At 37.9% G+C, this 20,681-nt stretch overlaps 2 protein-coding genes across 2 annotated transcripts in view; both read left to right on the top strand.

Annotated features, from left to right (window-relative positions):
• The first annotated feature begins 662 nt into the window (after window positions 1-662).
• Window positions 663-20,681, top strand: part of LOC137292222 (heparan sulfate glucosamine 3-O-sulfotransferase 1-like) — a 242,995-nt gene continuing 222,976 nt past the window's right edge. Inside the window, exon 1 of the mRNA XM_067823801.1 lies at window positions 663-710. The gene's annotated coding sequence lies outside the window, so the exon portion shown is untranslated. The remainder of the gene's footprint in view (window positions 711-20,681) is intronic.
• On the top strand, window positions 10,699-11,841 carry LOC137292042 (zinc finger BED domain-containing protein 4-like). The gene has a single exon (XM_067823593.1). It carries the CDS (start codon window positions 10,699-10,701, stop codon window positions 11,839-11,841), a length of 1,143 nt encoding a protein of 380 aa, XP_067679694.1.

Raw genomic sequence — 20,681 nt, 5'->3', positions numbered from 1 at the left:
CACCCCAGCAGACTGCTGGTAATTTATGCCCACGTAGACCCTGATTTGCATACATTCAGCGGCGTTCGGCGTACCTTACAACGAACGAACAAACACATAATTCTTACTGGAAATATATAGATATAAATAGTCTAGAACCATTTATATTTGCAACCGAAATACATTTCTCTTCACATACTGCTTCGCATATTGCTGTAACAAGAGAGAATGTATGACGTGCTCAGTTCAACATCAGTTTTGCAAAGACGCCCCCTTCCCCCTCATACGCTAAAATAGCAAAACAAAGCAAAAATAAAGTAAACAACTTGAAATATAATGGGTTGGTTGACACGTCATCGGTTCCCACTTTCACAGATCGATGCCCACGCTGTTGATCCCTGGATGTCTGTTCCAGACTCGATTATTTACAGACCCCCGGCATGTAGCTGGAATAATGCGGAAGGCGGTACAAAACTAAACTCATTCATTCAATATATTCATACTGCTTCCATTTTTAACATCCCCACTCACCAGCGTTGTCGACTGTGATCAAGTACACCGACATATTTGGCTTGGGCACATCCACACGTGAAAATTGAATGGAAGACAGACGCCCTTATCAGTTTTACATCGATGAATAGTCACAGGAAAGTAGTATGAAGATATTCGTTCAAACCGGATATGACCTTCCGCTCACATTTGTTTGGAAGCAGGTGCGCTGAAGTTAGACTGTAAGTGTTTACGATGCTTATGTTTATGTTTGAAATTTACAAGATGCTGTCGTCACTGTGGGTCAGTTGACACGTGTATAGAAACGTGTGGAGGCCTGTCTATTGATATTCGTTTTTGCAATTCTTCTCATCGGCATCCGATATATTGACAACAGTATCAGGAATATTCCAAAATGGTAAACCAAAGTTTCCCCACAATTTAAAGTTTCCCACTCTGTAATTGTTAGTGTGTGATTCATACTTTGGAAGGAAACTTTGGATCTAACGCAGATATTCATTCTATCGATGCCTGACTGTGAAAGGTGTCAGCATCACCCCATGAAGAATTTTGATAAATCAACGCACGCGTTGTTTTCGCTTTTAAAAATCGAGGAAACAGTAGCAGCTAGGAAATACCCGCCACACCCATCAGTCATCAGTGTTTCATATGTTATGTAAATACAATACACAATCTTTAACTGTTGGAATAAATTTACCATTGTTTGTACCCCAGTGACAATATGTTTTGTAGTGTGCTGTAGGGCATGCTATTTGTTGAAGTCAGTTTCATACTAGTATTAGCAAGTCCACACCATTTTTAGATCAACGGTTCAGATTTTTAAAACTATTTTTCCAAAGTTTGTTGATACATCAGCATTGCAACAAACTTTACCTGATTAAATTCTGTCCATCCGTTCTTGATCAACAAGGTGATCAAGTCAACTACTGTCAACTCTGCGAAATGTCCACATTTCCATTTTTGTGAAAAAACGTCACACCTATTTATTTCAAGTACCAAACTATTTTAAGTAAATGTTGTTGAACCACAAATATATTAATAGTCTTTTCTATCAGCACAGTGCTTTACAGAGGAAAAATGTTTCATCTGGAATTATACGTCTTCTTTGAACATCCTAGAACTTCGAATCAACGTATGTTTCAGGTCTGCAGAAGAAGAAAGAAACGGTTCATTAAACATCATGACTGATGTACAATGTCAATGTTGGCAAAATCAATATCTTAACACTAAAGTATTGAAACAGATTCAAGTTAGAGTCAAGATTATGAAGTGCTACCTTTGTTTTGCATCAATTAAGATGAACTTAAGAATGTAACATGTTTTCATATATTCTAATCTTAAACCTGTATCACCAGTGTTGAAGATTCAATTCAGACAGTGCTTTTAAAAGACAGTGCTGAAGATACCATGTTTCAAACCTGAAGCAAATCTGATGCTGAATTATATCAGTGTATGTTGCGCGTATGTTGTGATGCTGTAATGTGCAAAAAATACTTACTCTCTATCCAAATCTACATCATGTGTTTATGTAAGTGCTATGACATCCACAAATGAATAATGCTGAATTCTGCTTAAATTAAAAGATCAATAAAGTATTGTCAGTTTTCAAATATTACTATTATTAGCCACTATTTTGTGTTCTATGGCTGTCACTTCTGGATACAGACAGAAAATACATGTAAATCTGAAAATAGCATACATATTGAACAAGGTATTTGAAACATAAATAATGCTTTCCTACCTGTTTAATAATCAAAGTACACACATTTGAACACTTTAAAACACATTAAGCATGTTAAATAAAATTACTCAATGAATGAGTTAATGACACGATCATTCTTAGCTGGATTCACACATGGAGTTGTCTGCCCCTGGCAATACACCCCTCCCTCAAACAAATCTATCTGAAATGTGCATCCCTGGTTACATTAAGTTAAAATTTGTTTTATAATGGAGAGGATTGATGTGTGCTTATGATAAAAATAATCTAAAGTGTGCCATCGATTGATAAAACAAATTTCAATGTTCAGCAATATTTTAAACGGTTGGAAAACTATGAAAGAACAGAACAGACCAACCTTTTTCACCAATGGCGCCAACGCGGGAATATCTTCTGAAGGGACCAGTCGTTGTTTTTCACCCAAATACATCGTGGAAAAAGCCAGGCTGCGTAAAACAAGGACCCCCAAAATTGGTCCCTTGGCAACTCACTTAGTGTGGACTTGCTACTAGTATGTAAAGTTGAGTGATATGTAATTATTCATATTGTCATTAGTATTAGTTTGTATCTGTGAAGAAGTAACATGTGTCCATTGTTTCTGTTGACCCAGAGACCATATTATGTTATAATAAGACCATATTATGTTATATGGTCTCTAGGAGACTTTTGTATAGACTTGTGCCATAAGAATGTGATCACTGCAATATTTAGTATTCCTTTTACTGCATAGCAAATTTACTCGCTGATCTGTCATGGAGTACTGTCATTCCAGTGCTGTCAGAGACCCCAATGAACAGGACAAACACATTATCAGTGATGAGGGAATTAGAGATGTAGTGTAGTACAGCAGGGTTAAAAGTACTGAGTATATTTAAACATTGTTTCATGTTAAACAGTACAGGGTAGTTACATAATCAGAATGTTATTCACGATCTTTTTCTCTGTGCATGTAGATAAACATACTGTGGTAATTATTACTAATATTAGTGTCATTAAGGTGCACATTTAAATGGATTACACTTTTGCATTTTCATACAGGTAAATGAAACATTGCCAGTGTTTATACAAGTTCAGTTATGAAAGAAAAAATAATACTGGTTAACTTCATACGTGTATGTATGTGCATCATTTTAACCTTTCTTTTACCTTTTTCCAGGTAGTGTGTGTAGCACATTCATAAGTAATAAAAAAATACCTAATGCTGAAATTGATATGTTCATCTAGTGTGCACATTTAGAAACCAGTCAAAGATGTCCAGTACATGGAATCAGGCTTGCTGATTTGGGCAATGCATGTAATTGATTATGTCAAAGTTGCATAAATTGGTTCACATGATTTCAATCACTGGATATTCTGGTCCAGACTCAGTTTTCATTAGACTGCAGCAAAAAAGCTGGAACATTGCTGAGTGACTTTTTTGTAAAAAAAAAAGAAAATGTTAGAAGTTATTTTCAAATATTCAGATTACCAATTGCCACAAGCTGAAAACTGAAAAGATTTGGTCACTATCCAGTGCAGCTCAAGATAATGCCGGAAATGAAAGTGATGATATTCTGGCATTTCTGTGTGTCTCGTATGATAAGTTCTGCTGACATTCATTGCATGCTCTGTGACACTGTGGCACGGCCTACGTGAAGTATTGTTTGTATAACAAAGGCAGACATTTATGGGCCTCCAGAAGCATGTTTCATTCATATCTCCACCTACATTTTACACTGCTGATGATGGGAAAACAAGTTCAGGCTCTTCCTACAGCAAAGGTTAAAACATGGATGATCAAATTGCAGTATCTCTAGGCCAGAAAACATTCCAGTATCCTCAAAATGTAAGATCTGGTGACTTGTTGGCCAGAGTTGTCTCCCCTAGCCATGCCAGGATGTGCTACTTGATCTGTTCGGACAGTGGGTTAGCCTAGTGGTTAAGGTGTTTTCTCGTCGTCCAAAAGTTTGATTCCTCACATGGTAACAGTGTATGAATCCAATTTCTGTTGTTCCCTCTGTGGGAATATTGCTAAAAGGGGCATAAAACTAAACTCAAGCACTCACTTTTATCAATGTCATCAAGATCTAAGGTCTACATCATTCTGTGCTTTAGTCAGGGCACTGGAGTAGCCTACTGGTCAAAGTGTTTGCTTGTCATGCTGAAAACCTGATTTCCCAATATGGGTACAATGTGTGGAACCAATCTCTGGTGACCACCCACCCACCCACTCACTCACTCACTCACTCACTCACTCACTCAAGGTATGCTCCAGTTCGTCTTTCATCCCACACTGCCATAATGAGATTGGAATACTGTAAAAGCACTCTTAACCCTGTTTTGCTCAATTTGTTCTATGACAGCAATTAGTACAGTTGATGTAAGTGTAATCTGTCGACTATATAGATCTGGCTTGTCAGATAAGGTCATTTCAATGTATTTCAGGATTGCGACTTCATCAAGTGTTACAGAAAAACCTCCAGACATTCCACAAACTATCACCAACTGTATTTAGCGTTCAAGTGCAACGATTAGTTCACAAATGCAAGGGTTGTTCAGTTTACACAAGCCAGCTTCGTGAGCTAGCATAGTTGTTAAAGTGTTGGTTTATTGATGCTGTCGGAAAATGTATGAATATTAACTGTACACGATACAGTAGGAAAAAATTAAATTCCATTCAGTGCTCTAAATGTAATTGTAGTTTTTTCCAGAACTCCTATTTTGATAAGATAAGGAGTACATACTCATAATGTTGAAAATTATGTTGAGCCCTGTGGCATGGAAACTGATTGTGAAGCCCATTCATGATACCCATACTATTTGAGAAAAGTATAAACTAACAACTAGTCTCCAAAATGAAAACAGAAAAAAGTCCATATAAAAAAAATAAAATGTAACTGAGATTTTCTTCATTTTCACAAATTTCAGAAGCTGTGGAAACTATCTACACATTGTCATGTGCTTTCTTTATTATAGTATACATGCTTCAGGGTCTACAGAGGTCCAGATAAGCTTTTGGCCATGTGGGTGAAATACCCATACTTGTGAAACTAAGTGGGGATTTCCAATATCAAGACGGTATCTATTATTTTTTATACCCACTATATTTTTAAAATCCAGATATTTATTTCAGATAACAACTTTGAGAGGAGCAACATGTTTTCATTTGATAATCGGGATAATACAAGATCCTTCAGGTTATATATAAGAAACTAATACTGATAAACTGTAGGTAATAGATAGTACGATTTTATCCACACGTGCTGTAAGAAATGTTACGTGCCTTGGTCTACACCTGTTTTGGTGCCGTGAACAGCTAGTGTTACAAGTTCGTTTAAGATATCACCATCAATTGAATCGGATTGTGAAACACAGCACTTAACTATTGATTCATCCAGCGGTCCTCTCTTGAAATGTTTTCTGTTTGTAGCGCAAAAATCTGTATATTATATTTTGAGTGTGTTTAAGCTTTCGACCATGCTCTTTTGACAACCCGTGGCTTATATTACATGTAGAAAGACAACGGCTATTTCACTGGTTGCTGTTTATAGATGGGCCAACAAGTGAAGGATTAACAAACCATGACTGGTATTCAATCTTTGATGTGTATCTTAAATGCATTTTCAGTTATTCAAGATTTTGTTGACCATGAAAATTTGGAAATGGAAATACTGAAGGTTTCTTTCAGTTAACGTGAATGCAATGAACTGATACAGTATGCAACATGATTTTGGTGTATTGAGTAAATTGTAAATAGTTAGTGTTTTTTCATATGCTGACATTTGTCTTTCTTGCATTTTTCAATTTTTCTACAGTGTACTAATTTCTGGTGTCCCCTGCCTTGGTATTATGACAGACTGGACAAAAGTAGAACAACCCCAAACCCGTTTTTGTTCATGTGCAAACTTATTAATACCCACTTATTAATATGTTACTAAACATTGTCATCAAATACTGACAGCTCTTGTGCTTTAATCTTTCAGTTTCATTGATATACAGTTATTTGCACGAACTGGAATAAATGGCTATTTTTGATGGAGAAAACTTCTTTCTTCTTTGAGGGTAGGTTTCCGGGATATTTATTGCCCCTCTGTCATTCATCTAGTAGCTCAGAAATGTTGTTTCATGTGACATCAAGTCACATGGCATCCTGTTGTCTACAGGTGTAAGGCGTAAGTGTCAGATTTGAGAATCAAGGTGAAACCTGTTTTAAAAAGTATACTGTGTTCTTTTCAAGATTTTACAGGTTCTTACTTTCAAGGCGTCATCCATACCTGTATCAGGAAGAGTGCTTACCTGTCAGTCAACAAGCACAATATCTGCCAGTGCACAATTATTTAAGCCTGCATAATTCATTCTAACATGCGGATGTGTATTTTTACCTGAACTATTATCATAGTTGTGTGAACTGCTTGCCCAGACAGACTGTTGTTTTGTTTGTTGTTTATTGCTGTACTCAACACTGGATTACCATCTGGATCAGAAAATAGAATCATTGATATATTGTCAGCAATGGTCCTCTCCATTGGGTGAGTGAGTGGGTTTAGTTTTACGCCACACTCAGCAATATTCCAGGTATATGGTGACAGTCTGTAAAGAAGTGAGTCTGGACGAGATAATCCAGTGATCAACAACATGAGAGTCAATCTGCGCAATTGGGAACCGATGACATGTCAACCAAGTCAGTGAGCCTGACCAACCGATCCTGTTAGTCACCTCTTACGACAAACATAGTCACCTTTTATGGCAAGCATGGGTTGCTGAAGGCCTATTCTACTCTGGACCTTCCATTAGGGTTTAGTGCTAGTCAGTAAAAGAATAAGTGTCATATCTCATGCCATTAGTCATTTCTTTCAGTCAACTTCAGTTGCTCAGGACTGATTCTAATCTAGAATCCCATTAGTGTTCAAGTTGTAAATTAGTTTTGGGAATTGGTTGAAATCTTACAATCGACGAGTGCTTCATTACCAACGAACAATCATCGAAAAAATTTGGTTAGCCTCATTTTCCAGATTTTCCTGTCCAGTTTGTTATTGCATATAATTATACCATGATGCAAATTGATATTATAAAGTGATGACAGATGTATCATGAACATAAACCACTGGATGTATGACGTCATAAGGGTTAAGAGTTATGACGTCACAATGCAAAAGCCGCAGTCGCAGTGGTACTGAACCTTGTTTGACTCGAGGAAAACTGAGAGTCCTCACACTGTAGCCACAGTTTCTATCTATTTGTGTTGGAAGTAATAAACTAAGCTCGCTTCCATGTAATACCATTTTCATTAAACTCGTGAGAGATTAAGTATCATTCACTCGTTTAATAACAGTGGTATTACACGGAAGGTCGCTTAGTATCCTCTGTCTATCTCACCCATGCATCATGAGAATTACATGATGATAACTGTCCTCTGTTATGACACTTGGTTCAATGAATTAAAGTTGTATTAGTTGTAAAATTGATCTTGAACCTGAATCTGGCTATTCTTGATGTCCTCTGTCATTTGCATAGATGCTGTTCAAAGAAGAAGTGGTTAGAATACAGCTTTGTATTTTTATGACTTTATGTTAAGTACAGTATTAACTGAAGTCAGTTTCTCAGTGTTTATTGTTGTTTCCTTATGAAATGTGACGGATACTCCCTGTTTATAGGACTCCTTAATGTCAAGCATCACAGTTTGCCTGTCACTGGTTACTGTTAGCCTTTGAACAAAAATAGTTTAGGGGTATATCACATATTGTTGCAGAATGAATGAAAAAAGGTAGGAATGTGTGCTTTGTTCTTCCTGTCATCAAATTTGCTGTGCAGAGTTGTGTCCCTTGAATCCCTTGCCAATGTTTCTTGGTCTCTTAGCACCATGTCCTTGTTTATGGGTGTGTTTAATAAACATTATAAAATTGATTACCAAGGATTTAACCCGATTCACCCACCCTTTCTACAGTTTCAAAAGCATAGAAACTCCTTGGGGAGAAATGAAAGATCTTAAAGTAAGAGGAATATATATCCTGTTCGGCAAGTAATGTCTTGATATGGGACTTGGTATTTACAGCTATTTCAGACATCAAGGGCTGTGTGTTGTCAGCATGTTCAGGAAGTTGAGTTTTATTTGCATATTAATAGATGTATTTTGACAGATGCAGTTTCTGTATCTTGGAGCCCCATCAGAGAGCTTGTTCTAAAGGATTATTCAGATATCCTTTGGAGTTTGCTCGATCAGTTGACACTTGCAGCTAGTTTATTAATAATTCAAAACTAGTGTTATTATTATTTACAGTTTTATGATCCATTGTTTTCTGCATTGAAAAGTGTCAGTTTCAGATCGTGTGACTGTCTTTTACTTCCAGATTCATTCAGATTCTGTTTGGGACTTTTCCCTTTCATCAATTTGAAATGATACTAGAGTTAATAGGTAAATTCTAACCATCACAAAGATGAACCTGCATAAAAGTGAAATCTCTTGTGAACTATAAGTCTTTGGCTAGCTGAGCCGATTCTCTCACTGTGACATACCAACAAAGAATGACAAAGTCTGTGACCTTTGCATAATGGACACAATTACGGAATGTTCAGAAACACATGCGTACTGCAGATGAATGTTTGGACGAGTAATGGTGAACTTGGGCATTATCCACAGTCACAAAGGTTGCAAAACCCTCATTTGGCTGAACTGTTCATAGGAAAGTAAGTTTCAAATCACTAGGTGGGGTGGTGGGGTTAGCCTCATGGTCAATGTGTTTGCTCGTCTATCCGAAGACCCAGGTTCGATTCTCCAGGATATAATGTGTGAAACCCATTTCTGGTGTTCCCCATTGTGACATTGGTGGAATATTGCTGAAAGTGATGTAAAACTAAACTCGCTCACTCACTCACTCACTCAAATCACTAGGTCTGCAATGATTTACTGATACCTGTGATGTCAACAAAGTCAGCGAGTGTCACTGCCCTATCCTGTGAGTTGGTTCTTATGATATATATTGGACACCACGAGTGCCATGTTTGATAACCAGCTGTTAGTGATTCCTTAGCAGATGCTTCTCTTTGCAGAGATTTCTGATGAAAATTGAAACAGTCTTAAGGCTTATATGTTTTACATGCTTGTTGAAATAGTAAATCGGCTTCCAACAGACCAGAGTTGGAACTCATCCAAGACAATGTTTTTCCTATAAATGTAAAAATTGACTGATTTTTAAGTAACTGATTGTCGTGGATTGCCTCTTTAAAACTATAGTTTCTTTTGTGTCATCCAGAAACTACGACAGTGAAGGAATTGTGTGTAGTGCACCATTCTGCTCAAAGGTTGGGCCATGTTTGTTTGGCCATGCACAGTGCCAGGATGACTGGATGCTTGTTGCTTTAGTGTTGGAAGTCCAGATTTGCCAATAATTATCCTGTCAACACTGTATCCATGAGTCAGTTCCATGTGGTAAAATATACAACCTAGAGCCATAACGATTCACTCACGTATTCGGTGCACCGAATAATTGGCCTGCACGAATTGTACTCGTTATTCGCTACTTAAAATACCGAATATATTCGAATATTTTTAGTCATCAGACTCATCACATATTGAAAAGAAATGGTCTAAAGTTTTTCTGAAAAAGATCGAAAACAAAGCAAAGAATGACACCATACATGACAGAGCGGGACACAATTCAGTCTCATTCATAGCAATGTATTTTATAATTTCCGCCTATTTAGTAAACAGTCAATGCATAGATTTGATAGGAAACAAACCTACCTATCGTAGTCATATTTATTTGAACGAACGTAAAATTATTCAAATAATAAACTTCGAATCGTGCACGGCGCAATACTGACTTCGCGCCATTTTGTCTGTTCAGAAACATTTACGATTCTATTACGACTTTGGTTGTTCATGTGAAACACGTGTTTTAAACATCACTGACACAACCTATATTGAAAATTAGCGATAACTAGTGCAACACAGCATTTTTGAAAGCATAGTTTATGAAAACATGTCTTTCATAAGCGTTTTACGACAACCGTAAAGTGGATCGATCTCCCTAGCAATGTCCGACAAAAGAGAATTGCTGGGCATTGCTAATGCCCCCGCCAAATTTAAATCGAATGTATGGAAGTATTTTGGCTTTCCGAAGTACAAAGAGGGGCAGGATGGATCCCTAACGATCTGCAAGCTATGTCAGCACATTTTGAGGTGAGTTATATTCGTGATGTTTCTATTTTCGTTTTGCCGATATCGTGTTAGCAATGACGTACTTTCCCGATGTTTTGGCAATGCCGCGCTATAAATAAAACTACCAATTGTAGTACAAAATTGACTACTACAAATGTCTGTTTGTGTAACAGAGCTAGTTTGCTTACATTCAAAAGCTAGTTTATTTTAGAAATATTCTTTAATTCCCAAATATTTTTAGCCAGTAAAATCTATGAAAAATAAAGTTTATTTAGTTGTATTTGTGCATTATTTTGAAGCTGATACAAGGACTTTATTAATTTTCAGTTACTCTTGCAAAAACACATCAAACATGGCTGTTCATCTGAAAAGAAAGCATTCCATTGATCTCCATGAAATGAGTGAACCTTCAAAGTGTGCTCCTGCCAATGAACAGCCTTCAGGATATTCAGGAAGTTCACTTCGGAAGTGCAGTAGCAATCCTTCTACAACCGACTCTGTGATCAGTAAGCCAGTTGGTCAGCTGAGCATCCCAGAAGCTTTCATGTCAAAGCTGGCTCCTGGAAGTGCACGAGCTAAACTCATCACCAGAAATCTTGCTCTCTACATAGCCACAGACTTAAGACCTTATTCTATTGTAGAGAACAGTGCTTTCAAAAATTTTGTTCATTGCCTTGAACCAAAATACTCAGTTCCATCACGACCCACATTGAGTGAAAAAGTGATGCCGAACTTGTATGAAGAAGTGCGTCAAAGCGTTCAAAGCCAGCTCCATGAAGCACAGACAATTGCTATGACATCCGATGGGTGGACATCCAGGGCCACAGAAAGCTACATCACAATCACTGCCCATTTCATTGACTCTCAGTGGATACTTCAAAATAAAGTCTTGCAGACACGAGCTATTTATGAGTGTCATACTGGAACCAACATTGCACAGGTTCTAAAAAGTGCAGTAGACGAGTGGAAGCTCGAAAGACCTCATGGACTGCAGCCACTTACATCCGACAGTGCAGCAAATATGTGTGTTGCTGCCAAGCAGGCAAACATGACTCCACATATAAAATGTTTTGCCCATGTCATTAATTTGGCCGCACAACAAGCTTTGAAAATCAGTGAAGTTCAGAGGCTGCTTGGTCGTGTGCGTAGAGTTGTAAACTATTTTCACAAAAGCTCTACTGCCAGTCAACAGCTTAAGGCTAAACAAACTCTTTTGCAGCTTCCAAATCACAAACTTTTAAGTGAAGTAAAAACTAGGTGGAACAGCGCCTATGATATGTTGGCCAGGTATCTGGAACAGCAGCCTGCTATTATGGCAACCCTTATGTCCCCAGACATAAAGAAAGACAAAGATCTGGATACTTTGTCATCACAGACATCACAACGGCAGAATATCTGGTTCATGTCCTTGAACCTCTCAAGACAGTTACGACTATCCTGTGTGATGCATCACAACCAACCATTTCAATGGTGCTACCACTTCTGTCAAACCTGAAGAAAAACCTGCAGGTGGCTGAGGGAGATCCAAATGTTATTCGACAAGTGAAGCTTGCAGTAGCTAACGATCTTGACAAACGATACACAGAACAAGACATCCAGACTTTGATGAAGCAGTCATCTGCAATTGATCCACGATTCAAATCTCTCCCCTTCCTTGATGATATTGAGAGGCTTGAAGTCCAGACATCAATCGTATCTCTCATAGATCATATTGACAGAAGCTGTTCTGAGGTGAGCATCTCATTTCCAAATTTTACATAAGTTGAAATACCTAATTTAAAACATGTTTCCAGTGTTTCACTATTTCATAATTCCCAAAATTTTAAATTAACAGCAAAAGTGTTACTTTCTGAAATAATTTATTAGTCTTTATTCAGAAGTAAACCAAAATACTCAATACAATTAAAATTTCAAAACATCTCAAAAATGATTTATTTTCTGTCTGTTCTTCAGCACATTGCTGTCATCAAGACCGAACCAGGCATGGATAAAGAACCTCGTCCCTCATCATCAGCACCTGCTAGTTCTCCGCTGCCAGACCTGCCATCATTGGAAGCAGAAGTGACAGAAACAATGCCTACTGTCACAGTAGACCAGAAAGAAGCAGAAGAACCATGTTGTAAAAAGTCAGCTCTGGAATCCCTGTTTGGGGATGTTTTTGTAGTAAAACATACACCTGCAACAAAGTCCAGAATGGACATGATAGATGAAGAGCTTCGGCTGTATAATAGCCTTGATTCTCTGAGTATCAACTCCTCTCCTCTCTTATGGTGGAAGTCCAATGAGTATAGACTTCCCTATCTGAGTAAGGTGGCCAGGCATTTGCTGTGCATCCCTGCAACAAGTGTGCCCAGTGAACGGGTATTCAGCACTGCAGGAGATGTAGTTACTGCACAAAGGGCTTCACTAAATCCCAAGAATGTGGACATACTTGTGTTTTTGAAAAAAAATGTTGCAGTTTAAATTGCTGCAATCTGTTCTGTTACCTGACCTTACATTTTGCTTCTCATGTTGAATGTTCTAGTCTACTTAAGTGCCAAGAGGCCCAAGGCTCAAGTTAGTCTGATATTATGTTTACTTATTTATTTTTTTTGTAAAAAAAACATTAGCTGATTAAAGTTATGCAATTTAATTCACCCTGTTTGTATTTCATTCGTATTCATGAATAAATATTCGTATTCGGAGCCCCATATTCGTGATACGTATCGTATTCGGCACCTGGTGTATTCGTTACAGCTCTAATACAACCTTTAAAGATGTTTGCACTTTGGACTCCCATTCACTATTAAGCCGACACAAAATGATATTGCCACTTCACCTATGGTTCAAACACGAAGATGTTTCAGAAATGCATGTTTGAATGTCAGTTCTTTAAAGAGAACTATCATGATAATTATTTTTTGCAGCTTGAATTTTCAGTAGGGGTCTGCATTTGATCAGCACAAAATAAGACCTCTTGTAATTTTTTTAGGTGTTTCATGCACATTTTTGAAATTAATTGAATTTCACCCTGACTCATTTATATATTTCATAGCTTAGTCACTTGGGGAGTCAATTTAGTTTTACATCCATATCCCAGCTATATGGCGCCGGGAAATCATGTATGGACCAGACAATCCAGTGATCAGCAGCATGAGCATTGGATATATGCAGTTGGGATAACATGACATGTTAACCAAGTCAGTGAGCCTGACCAGCTGATCATGTTAGTTACCTCTTATGAAAAGTATGGGTTTCCATGTGTTGGGAAGGACTTCTTATATATTAAATAATAATGCCGTATATCCTGTGTCCACATATATTTAATCCCTAAGTGAAGGTGAGCTTCTGTAGCATTCTGATTTTTCTGTCTTGCCTATACAACATTCTCGGTCAGTGTGACCGCTGAAACCCAACCAAGAATCATTAGGTGTAATCAAGCATATGTTTGCACACTCTGAAACCAGATCCTTACTTTAACCATAACTAAGAGTCATTTCAGGAACGTTCTCATCTCAAGGACAAATATATCACTCATTTGAAGTAGTGCTTAAAAAATCAATGCCAGATGCATCCAGGATGTTATTTAAATCGGCTTAGAGTAGAGCATTTAAGACAATATTTGATGTTCGTATGGAACATTTAAATAATTGGTCAATTTCAAGCAGTCTTGATTAAGTAGATGAACATGGGTCAGAATCAGATTTATTTGCCCAGAGTACAGGAATAATGTGTGGGGAGAAAATCAATGATGGTTATCTCCCATATGTGACATTAGTTTTTATGTTTTATTTAGCTTCAGGGTCCAAATCGTGTCATATGAAAGGATGGCATTTTGTTTCCATGGTTTCAAATGAATTAATCATAAACTGCTATTTAACAATTACATTTAAGGAATTGTGTCTCAACATTAGACTACAAATCTATTTATTGTTCACCAAAGCATATCCTGATAGTATGTTTGCCATGTTAAATGTTCTAATTGGTATAAAAATATTGCAAAACCTGTCTATCTTGTCAGTCAATGGAGTTATAGCTCATGTAAGTGAAACTGAAATTTATTTTGTACAATCTTGCAGCACACAATGTTATTCCTACTAGTATTTTGCAAACAGCCCTTATAATGACCATTCTTTATGTCAGTTACAGCCCTGCTCAGAGTAGTTTGGCTGCAATACCACTACTATGTGTTTAATGCTTGCTACTATATAATAGACTGGAGTGCAGAAAATCTTGACATTTTCAGATGGTGACTGGACTTGCTCATAACAGACTTGTTTCAGGATCTGTATCAGACACTAATCAATAACTTAAACAGATGTTTAGCTATGTAAGATTTGATATTTTGTTCAAGTTCATGATCTTTCTTGAAATAAATGCTTAGCTAAATTCAGAATCATGTTATAGAGTATGCATAAAGTATGAAGACACTTTCAGTCATTTTGAGCTTATGTTACTGACTTGTTACAGGTGACTTGTGACCGTGTATCTGTCTCTGAGCTGGCTGTGACTTATCCTGATTTAGATACATCTTTTACTTAAGCCTTTTCTGGAGTTGGTATGAGACATTATTTTTTATCGTGTTTGTTGCTCATGGCACTGTTCATAATGTTAGGCTAGGGGGTGTGAAGATAATTTTTATGGATAAGCATGTACAATGTAAATGACCCTCCCTAAAATATAAGTACAATGTAAGTGGAATTTTAAAATATTTTTATGTACAAACCTGCTCTTCCCCCCTGCCAAATGCAGATAAGCAAACTGATTTTTTGAACCAGATGTTTGGGTAGCATTTATGATGCAGGTCATTTATGAATTTAAGTGTGATGTAATAATGAGATGTAAGATAAGTTTTATAGTTAAACATGCCAGTTTACAAGATTTGGAAACGGATAAAATTAAATCACCATGCCATATGGAAAACAAGACATGTTGAATTGAATGCAGAGAGACAGAGAGATGCATCAGCCTGGTGGACCTGACCCAGGAGACAGCTGACAGATCTACCATCTGTCACCACATCTGAATGACAGTGTGGATTACAGCATGGAGACAATATGTCATCATGGAAACTGTGTGCATAAACTCCAGTAGTCTGTCTCACAGTCCCTCAACCACATTATTTCCCCTACTGCCTAGCTCTCCCAGCAGTGCTAAAGCCTTCAATGAGGCAAGTCTAGATTTCCCCAGATTGAATCTCCCAATTCATTGGGGCTCATTTTCAGTTTAAATTGGTTTATTTGTCCCTATCAAAATTATATATAATCATTGACTAAATTCCAGATATTTCTGTGTCTGTTCCAAGACTGGAAGGTTGATGGTTTCATTCTGACTTCTTCTGACCCAAAGGCCTTACATGATGGTTCTTAGTGTTGAATCTGCTTTCTCCTCTCATTCAATAAATGACAGAAGACAAGGACAACAAAACTTGCAGATGTCTAGTACAAGCCACCATTCACCCCATAAGCCTCCCCACTTCAACACAACTACAATCACCCATGCATTAATCTTCAGTGTGTTGTAAAACTTAGCTCTCCACACCTGTGTGTCATTATTGCTTTTTCACTGTCTTGGGCAGACTACATTCCAAAGAAGGCATCCAAGGCCATCTGAGGGGATTGAGGGCAGAATACGTCAAAATGACATGTGACAGTTCTTTTTTATCCAAAATGTGCAGCAGAATTATGGAACTGTCACAGATTTGACTCCACCATTTGTCAGGGTGCAAGTTTCTTCACAAGTGTGTTGTTGTTAAGCGCTAAGTAAAAAGTTACAACAGCATCAGTAAATCTGAGACTGGACTTCATGAAGTTGCTGTAGAATCTGTCAAATGTGTCAGATGTTTTAGTTCTTGAAGTTTTTCCAAGTATGGTTACCATGGAAATAAATGCTCAAACATAAATGTATTGCCTATTTGCCTTGTTGCTTTGTGCTTACACTCTTAAAAATGTCCATGCTTATGATAAAGCAGTGGTTATTTATCCATGAAATCTTCACCTCACAAGCCCTGCCAAGCTTCTGAATGTACAATGACCAAACATCACATCCTGGACACAAAATCTGTTTAGTTTTAAGATTCTGGTTTGTTTGTTTTTTCCTATCAGATCATACTCAAGATTGACATCTGTTTTCAGTTTGAAGTTGAGGGGTCACATATTTTATCTTCAACTAAAGTTTCATCAGCTTAAAAGACATATGCTGGAAATAGAAAGTACAAGCCCAGGGATCATGATAGTGTCTCAAGTCTGAAAATTGCCTAGCATGAAATTTGTCTTTAGCCTACTCAGGGGCAGTCTTAGGACTTTAGATTTTCTAAAAGATTGAGCTTCACGATCCCCAATTTAAGAGACAATTTAGTCTTAATTTTGATTTTAACAATTAACACAAATACAGACTGAAGACACTTTCATGATCCCCAGGCCAGGTGGTCTGCTAAAAATGATTAAACGGTCTTGATTCATGGTCCAAGCAGTGAACATTGCTCATGACACTCATTTTGTTTGGTGAAAATAAATTGGTGTGTTAGGTGACGCTCAGTTATGTTATCTCCTGTCATGTACCTTACACAGGCAGGAATTTACATACAGAATGCTGTGGTTACAGATCACAGCAAACAGAAATGTGACTTGAGTGGTCAGTTTCAGGGTTAAATGTGATTTCTGTCAAAACTAATTTAAATCTTAGAGCAGTTATCACAATATGGCTGTAATATTGCTGATGTCATGTATATTTAAAAGTATTCACTCTTGGAACAGCCTTTCAGAAATTGTCCATTGACATAATGTCACTTCATTGCATTGTGTCGAATTTCTTGTTTATCTTTATGCTCCTGCCATATATATGGTCCGTCCGTTTGTGTCCTTGTTTAATGCCTGTTGTTCTCTGAAACAGTGTAATCATGCACTTAGTGCTCTTATCCTGTGGATGATACATAGGAAATTCTTCCTGGAGTGTTTAGTATCAGCACTTTGTTATTCATTTGTTTAGTCGGTAAATTGAAAAGTCATCAGGATGTGAATTGTTATCCGTATTGTGACCTTGTTGGAAAAAATAATTTCCAGTTTCCTCCAACCCACAAAACAGCAGTGATTCATTGAATAGAAGTATAGAAGATTAGTTGTGTGGCCCAATCCTACAGATATGACAAAATGTTGATAACAGACATCAGTGATTTGTCATGTCAATAATACAGATTTCTCATTATTTTGGGGATACAGAAGGGTAGCTTAGGTTGAGGCATTTTCTCATCAAGAATCGATTGCCCACATAGGTACAATGTGTAAAGCCTGTTCCTGGTATTCCCCAGATATCGCTAAAAGGGGTGTAAAGCTAACCTCACTCACTGGTATTTTTACTCGAGATGCTTTCAGTCTAGAGGTTTGTAGTAGACAGTGCCTGTCGTTAGACCGACACTCAAGGCCAGTGATATGGCAGATTCTTTGTTTTAGCCAGAATGGCTTCGGTTATCGCACATTCTGTCCATTGCAGGTATCCCTGATGTAAACACATAATTTAGGTGAAAGGAGCTGTGATGTAGCCCATTGGATGAAGTGTTTGCTTCTTAGGCCCGAGATCCAGGATCAGTTCCTTATTATCATGAAGTTGTGGAAGGTTCTTTGTTGGTTCCATCCTGACTTTTTTGTAACATGGGTAAAAATGTAAGTGTGTGTTCATTCTTTCATGCTCTCATGCACTTCACATGCATTCTGCACATGTACGTGCATACCTTCCTGTCTTTCTGACTGTTGGGTTTAACACTGCTTTTAGCAATATTCCAGCAAAGTCACGACAGGGGACACCAGAAATGGGCTTATCACATTGTACTCAGGAATTGAACATGGACCTTCAGTGTGACAAGCAAATGCTTTGACCACAAGGCTACCCCACTTCCTCTTCATCAGTATGGCAGGCATGTGATGATGGCCAACACTGGCACAAGACCAGGCCAGACAAATCACTGTGGACATTGATTTGACCTAACTGTTTATGATGACTCCTTCAGTCTGGTCACCTCGACTCGCTTGTTTTGTTAATATATTAGTATCCTTTATGATCATGTCTACCACTCTCCACTGCTCAGACCAGGGTCAGGATGGTTGCATGTCATCGTAGCCAGACAACATGGTTGTCTTCATATCAGTTACTTGTATGTCAGAGTATTTACAAGTTGCTGTCATACTGCAGGAAAAAAACAATATAAACCATGATCTCTTTGATGTGGAGTACAAGGGACTCTTCTTCAGTTACAATCACCAAGTCTTTCTGTTGCCGAATTAGATTTTGGAAATATTCTTGAACATGTTCCCAGCCACCTGTGCTGGTCAAAAGATGCAGCCAAATTAATCAGTTGGTTGCAAGCATGTAATTCTTCTCTAGGTGTAGTGGATTTTTGTTTGCAGTGTCAGTTCTCTGGTCCAGACTAGATTTTTCACATGTCACTGTCTTACAGCTCAAATATTCACGAGTGCAGTTATTAGGAACAGTCTTTGGTTAGGGTGGGTATTTCACTGAGGAAGTACGGGTAACAACAATTGTATTGGAATATAACTCAGTTCATTATAACTTGGGGTGGTGGAGTAGCCCACTGGTGAAAGCATTCACTCGCGACACTCAGGGCCCAGTTTCAATTCCCCACATGGATGTGATATGTGAAGCCCTTTTCTGGTGTCCCCTGTTGTGATCTTGCTGGAACATTGCCAAAAGCTGTGTAAAATCACTCACTCACTCACTCACTCACTCACTCACTCACTCACTCACTCACTCACTCACTCACTCACTCACTCACTCACTCACTCACTCACTCACTCACTCACTCACTCACTCACTCACTCACTCACTCACTCACTCACTCTACAACTAGTGGCCCAAAGCAAACTGAACCAGTTTGTTAGATTTGTCAGTTTCTAATTAGTGTATCTTATAAGCATAGTTGGATACAAATTTGAATGGCCAGCTGTTGAACATGCATGGATGTTTTTTTTCATCTCCTCTCTCCACCATCATACTGCTGCAAATAAAATGTGTTTGTTTTAGTTTTTCATTTCCAAATAAAGAAGAAAACAGAAATGATAGTCAAGTCTCCTAGCACTGGTGTTACATGAGAATGAACATCGTTGCCAATAAGCTAGTATGCGTGGAAGAATGTTGTTTCAAATCACTGCCTTTCCGTTCATGGTGATAAAAATTGTAACCACATCTCCAGCCCTCAACACTGATGACCGCAGAACCTAACACAGGTGGAAACGGAATGTGTCTGTATCAGTAGAGCTCTTGACTTGGGAGAAGTACATCTGAATAGCTTAGTTACCCTGAGGACATATGAACATGTTTATTTTCACCCCATGCTGCTTGTTGTCAAGTGTACATCCATGCTAATAGTTGTTTCAGACATGCAGTCAAAACAGTACCAAGATAGTTTTTCAGCTTTACTCACTACAACTGTTTTCATGTAGTTGTTCTCTTGTGTCTGTAGCAGCCAGTGAATAACTACACGTATCACCTTGGTGTACCTGTTAATACTGTTTGGGATCTAGGTTAATGTAGAATAAATCACATTATGGGAACATAGGAATACCAGGAGGAGGACGGGACAAAGATCAGCATCGGGAATTTGATTGTGTTGCCAAGAACTGGAAATCAGACATGATTTGTCTGTCAGGATTCGAGATTATTTTTTGAAAGTTCCTGCAGCAATTGCGTTAAAAATTCCTACTTTTCAAGATGAATTTTCGAAAGGCTTTTTCATATGAGAAACCTAGACGCACTTAGTTAATGATGTGCAAAATGTACATAGCTTTGCTGTTATTGATTTTGCAGTCCATTTTTGTTATGACATTAGAGAAAGATTTCAGCTCATTTGTCTATGTTGATGAGATTGGGAACCAGATAGTCAAGGCCTACAGCAGAGACATGTGCAGTAAGGCTTCTTTACATTGAAAGGAAATTCCAATGTTGAAACAGTCTGAAATTTCAGGTAGGGACACTAATTTTTTGTTAATGGTTTGATTTAATTTGATTGATTTTGAACATTGTTGCCCTTAATGTCTTGCAGTGTGATTTATGCAGTTTATTGCAATTAATGGACTATTCAAGCGAGAATACGAGACACTACAGTTAAATGAAGTTGAAACTATAGTCAACATTTGTAAATGGATGAGGGTATTCAGTAGTTATTCAGCCATAATTGCCCGACTTGATTTGAACCAAACAGCCATAAAGAGGGGTAGAACTTTGCCCAGTAGGATTACTGGGACTGTCGGCAATTTCTTCTCCTGTTGATGCTGATCAGTAAGTTGTTATTAATGTTGGTTAGTTGTTGTGGCAGTCGCTTAATCCTGGCTGTTGTGGGCAGGTAGC

The sequence above is a fragment of the Haliotis asinina genome, chromosome 7 (assembly GCF_037392515.1).
Source record: "Haliotis asinina isolate JCU_RB_2024 chromosome 7, JCU_Hal_asi_v2, whole genome shotgun sequence".
Classification (NCBI taxonomy): Eukaryota; Metazoa; Mollusca; class Gastropoda; order Lepetellida; family Haliotidae; genus Haliotis; species Haliotis asinina.
This window is presented reverse-complemented; position numbering and strand designations above follow the sequence as displayed.

What these genes read in the sequence shown, in the direction of transcription:
- LOC137292042 (XM_067823593.1), top strand. Translation starts at nt 10,699, where the DNA reads ATGGCTGTTCATCTGAAAAGAAAGCATTCCATTGATCTCCATGAAATG.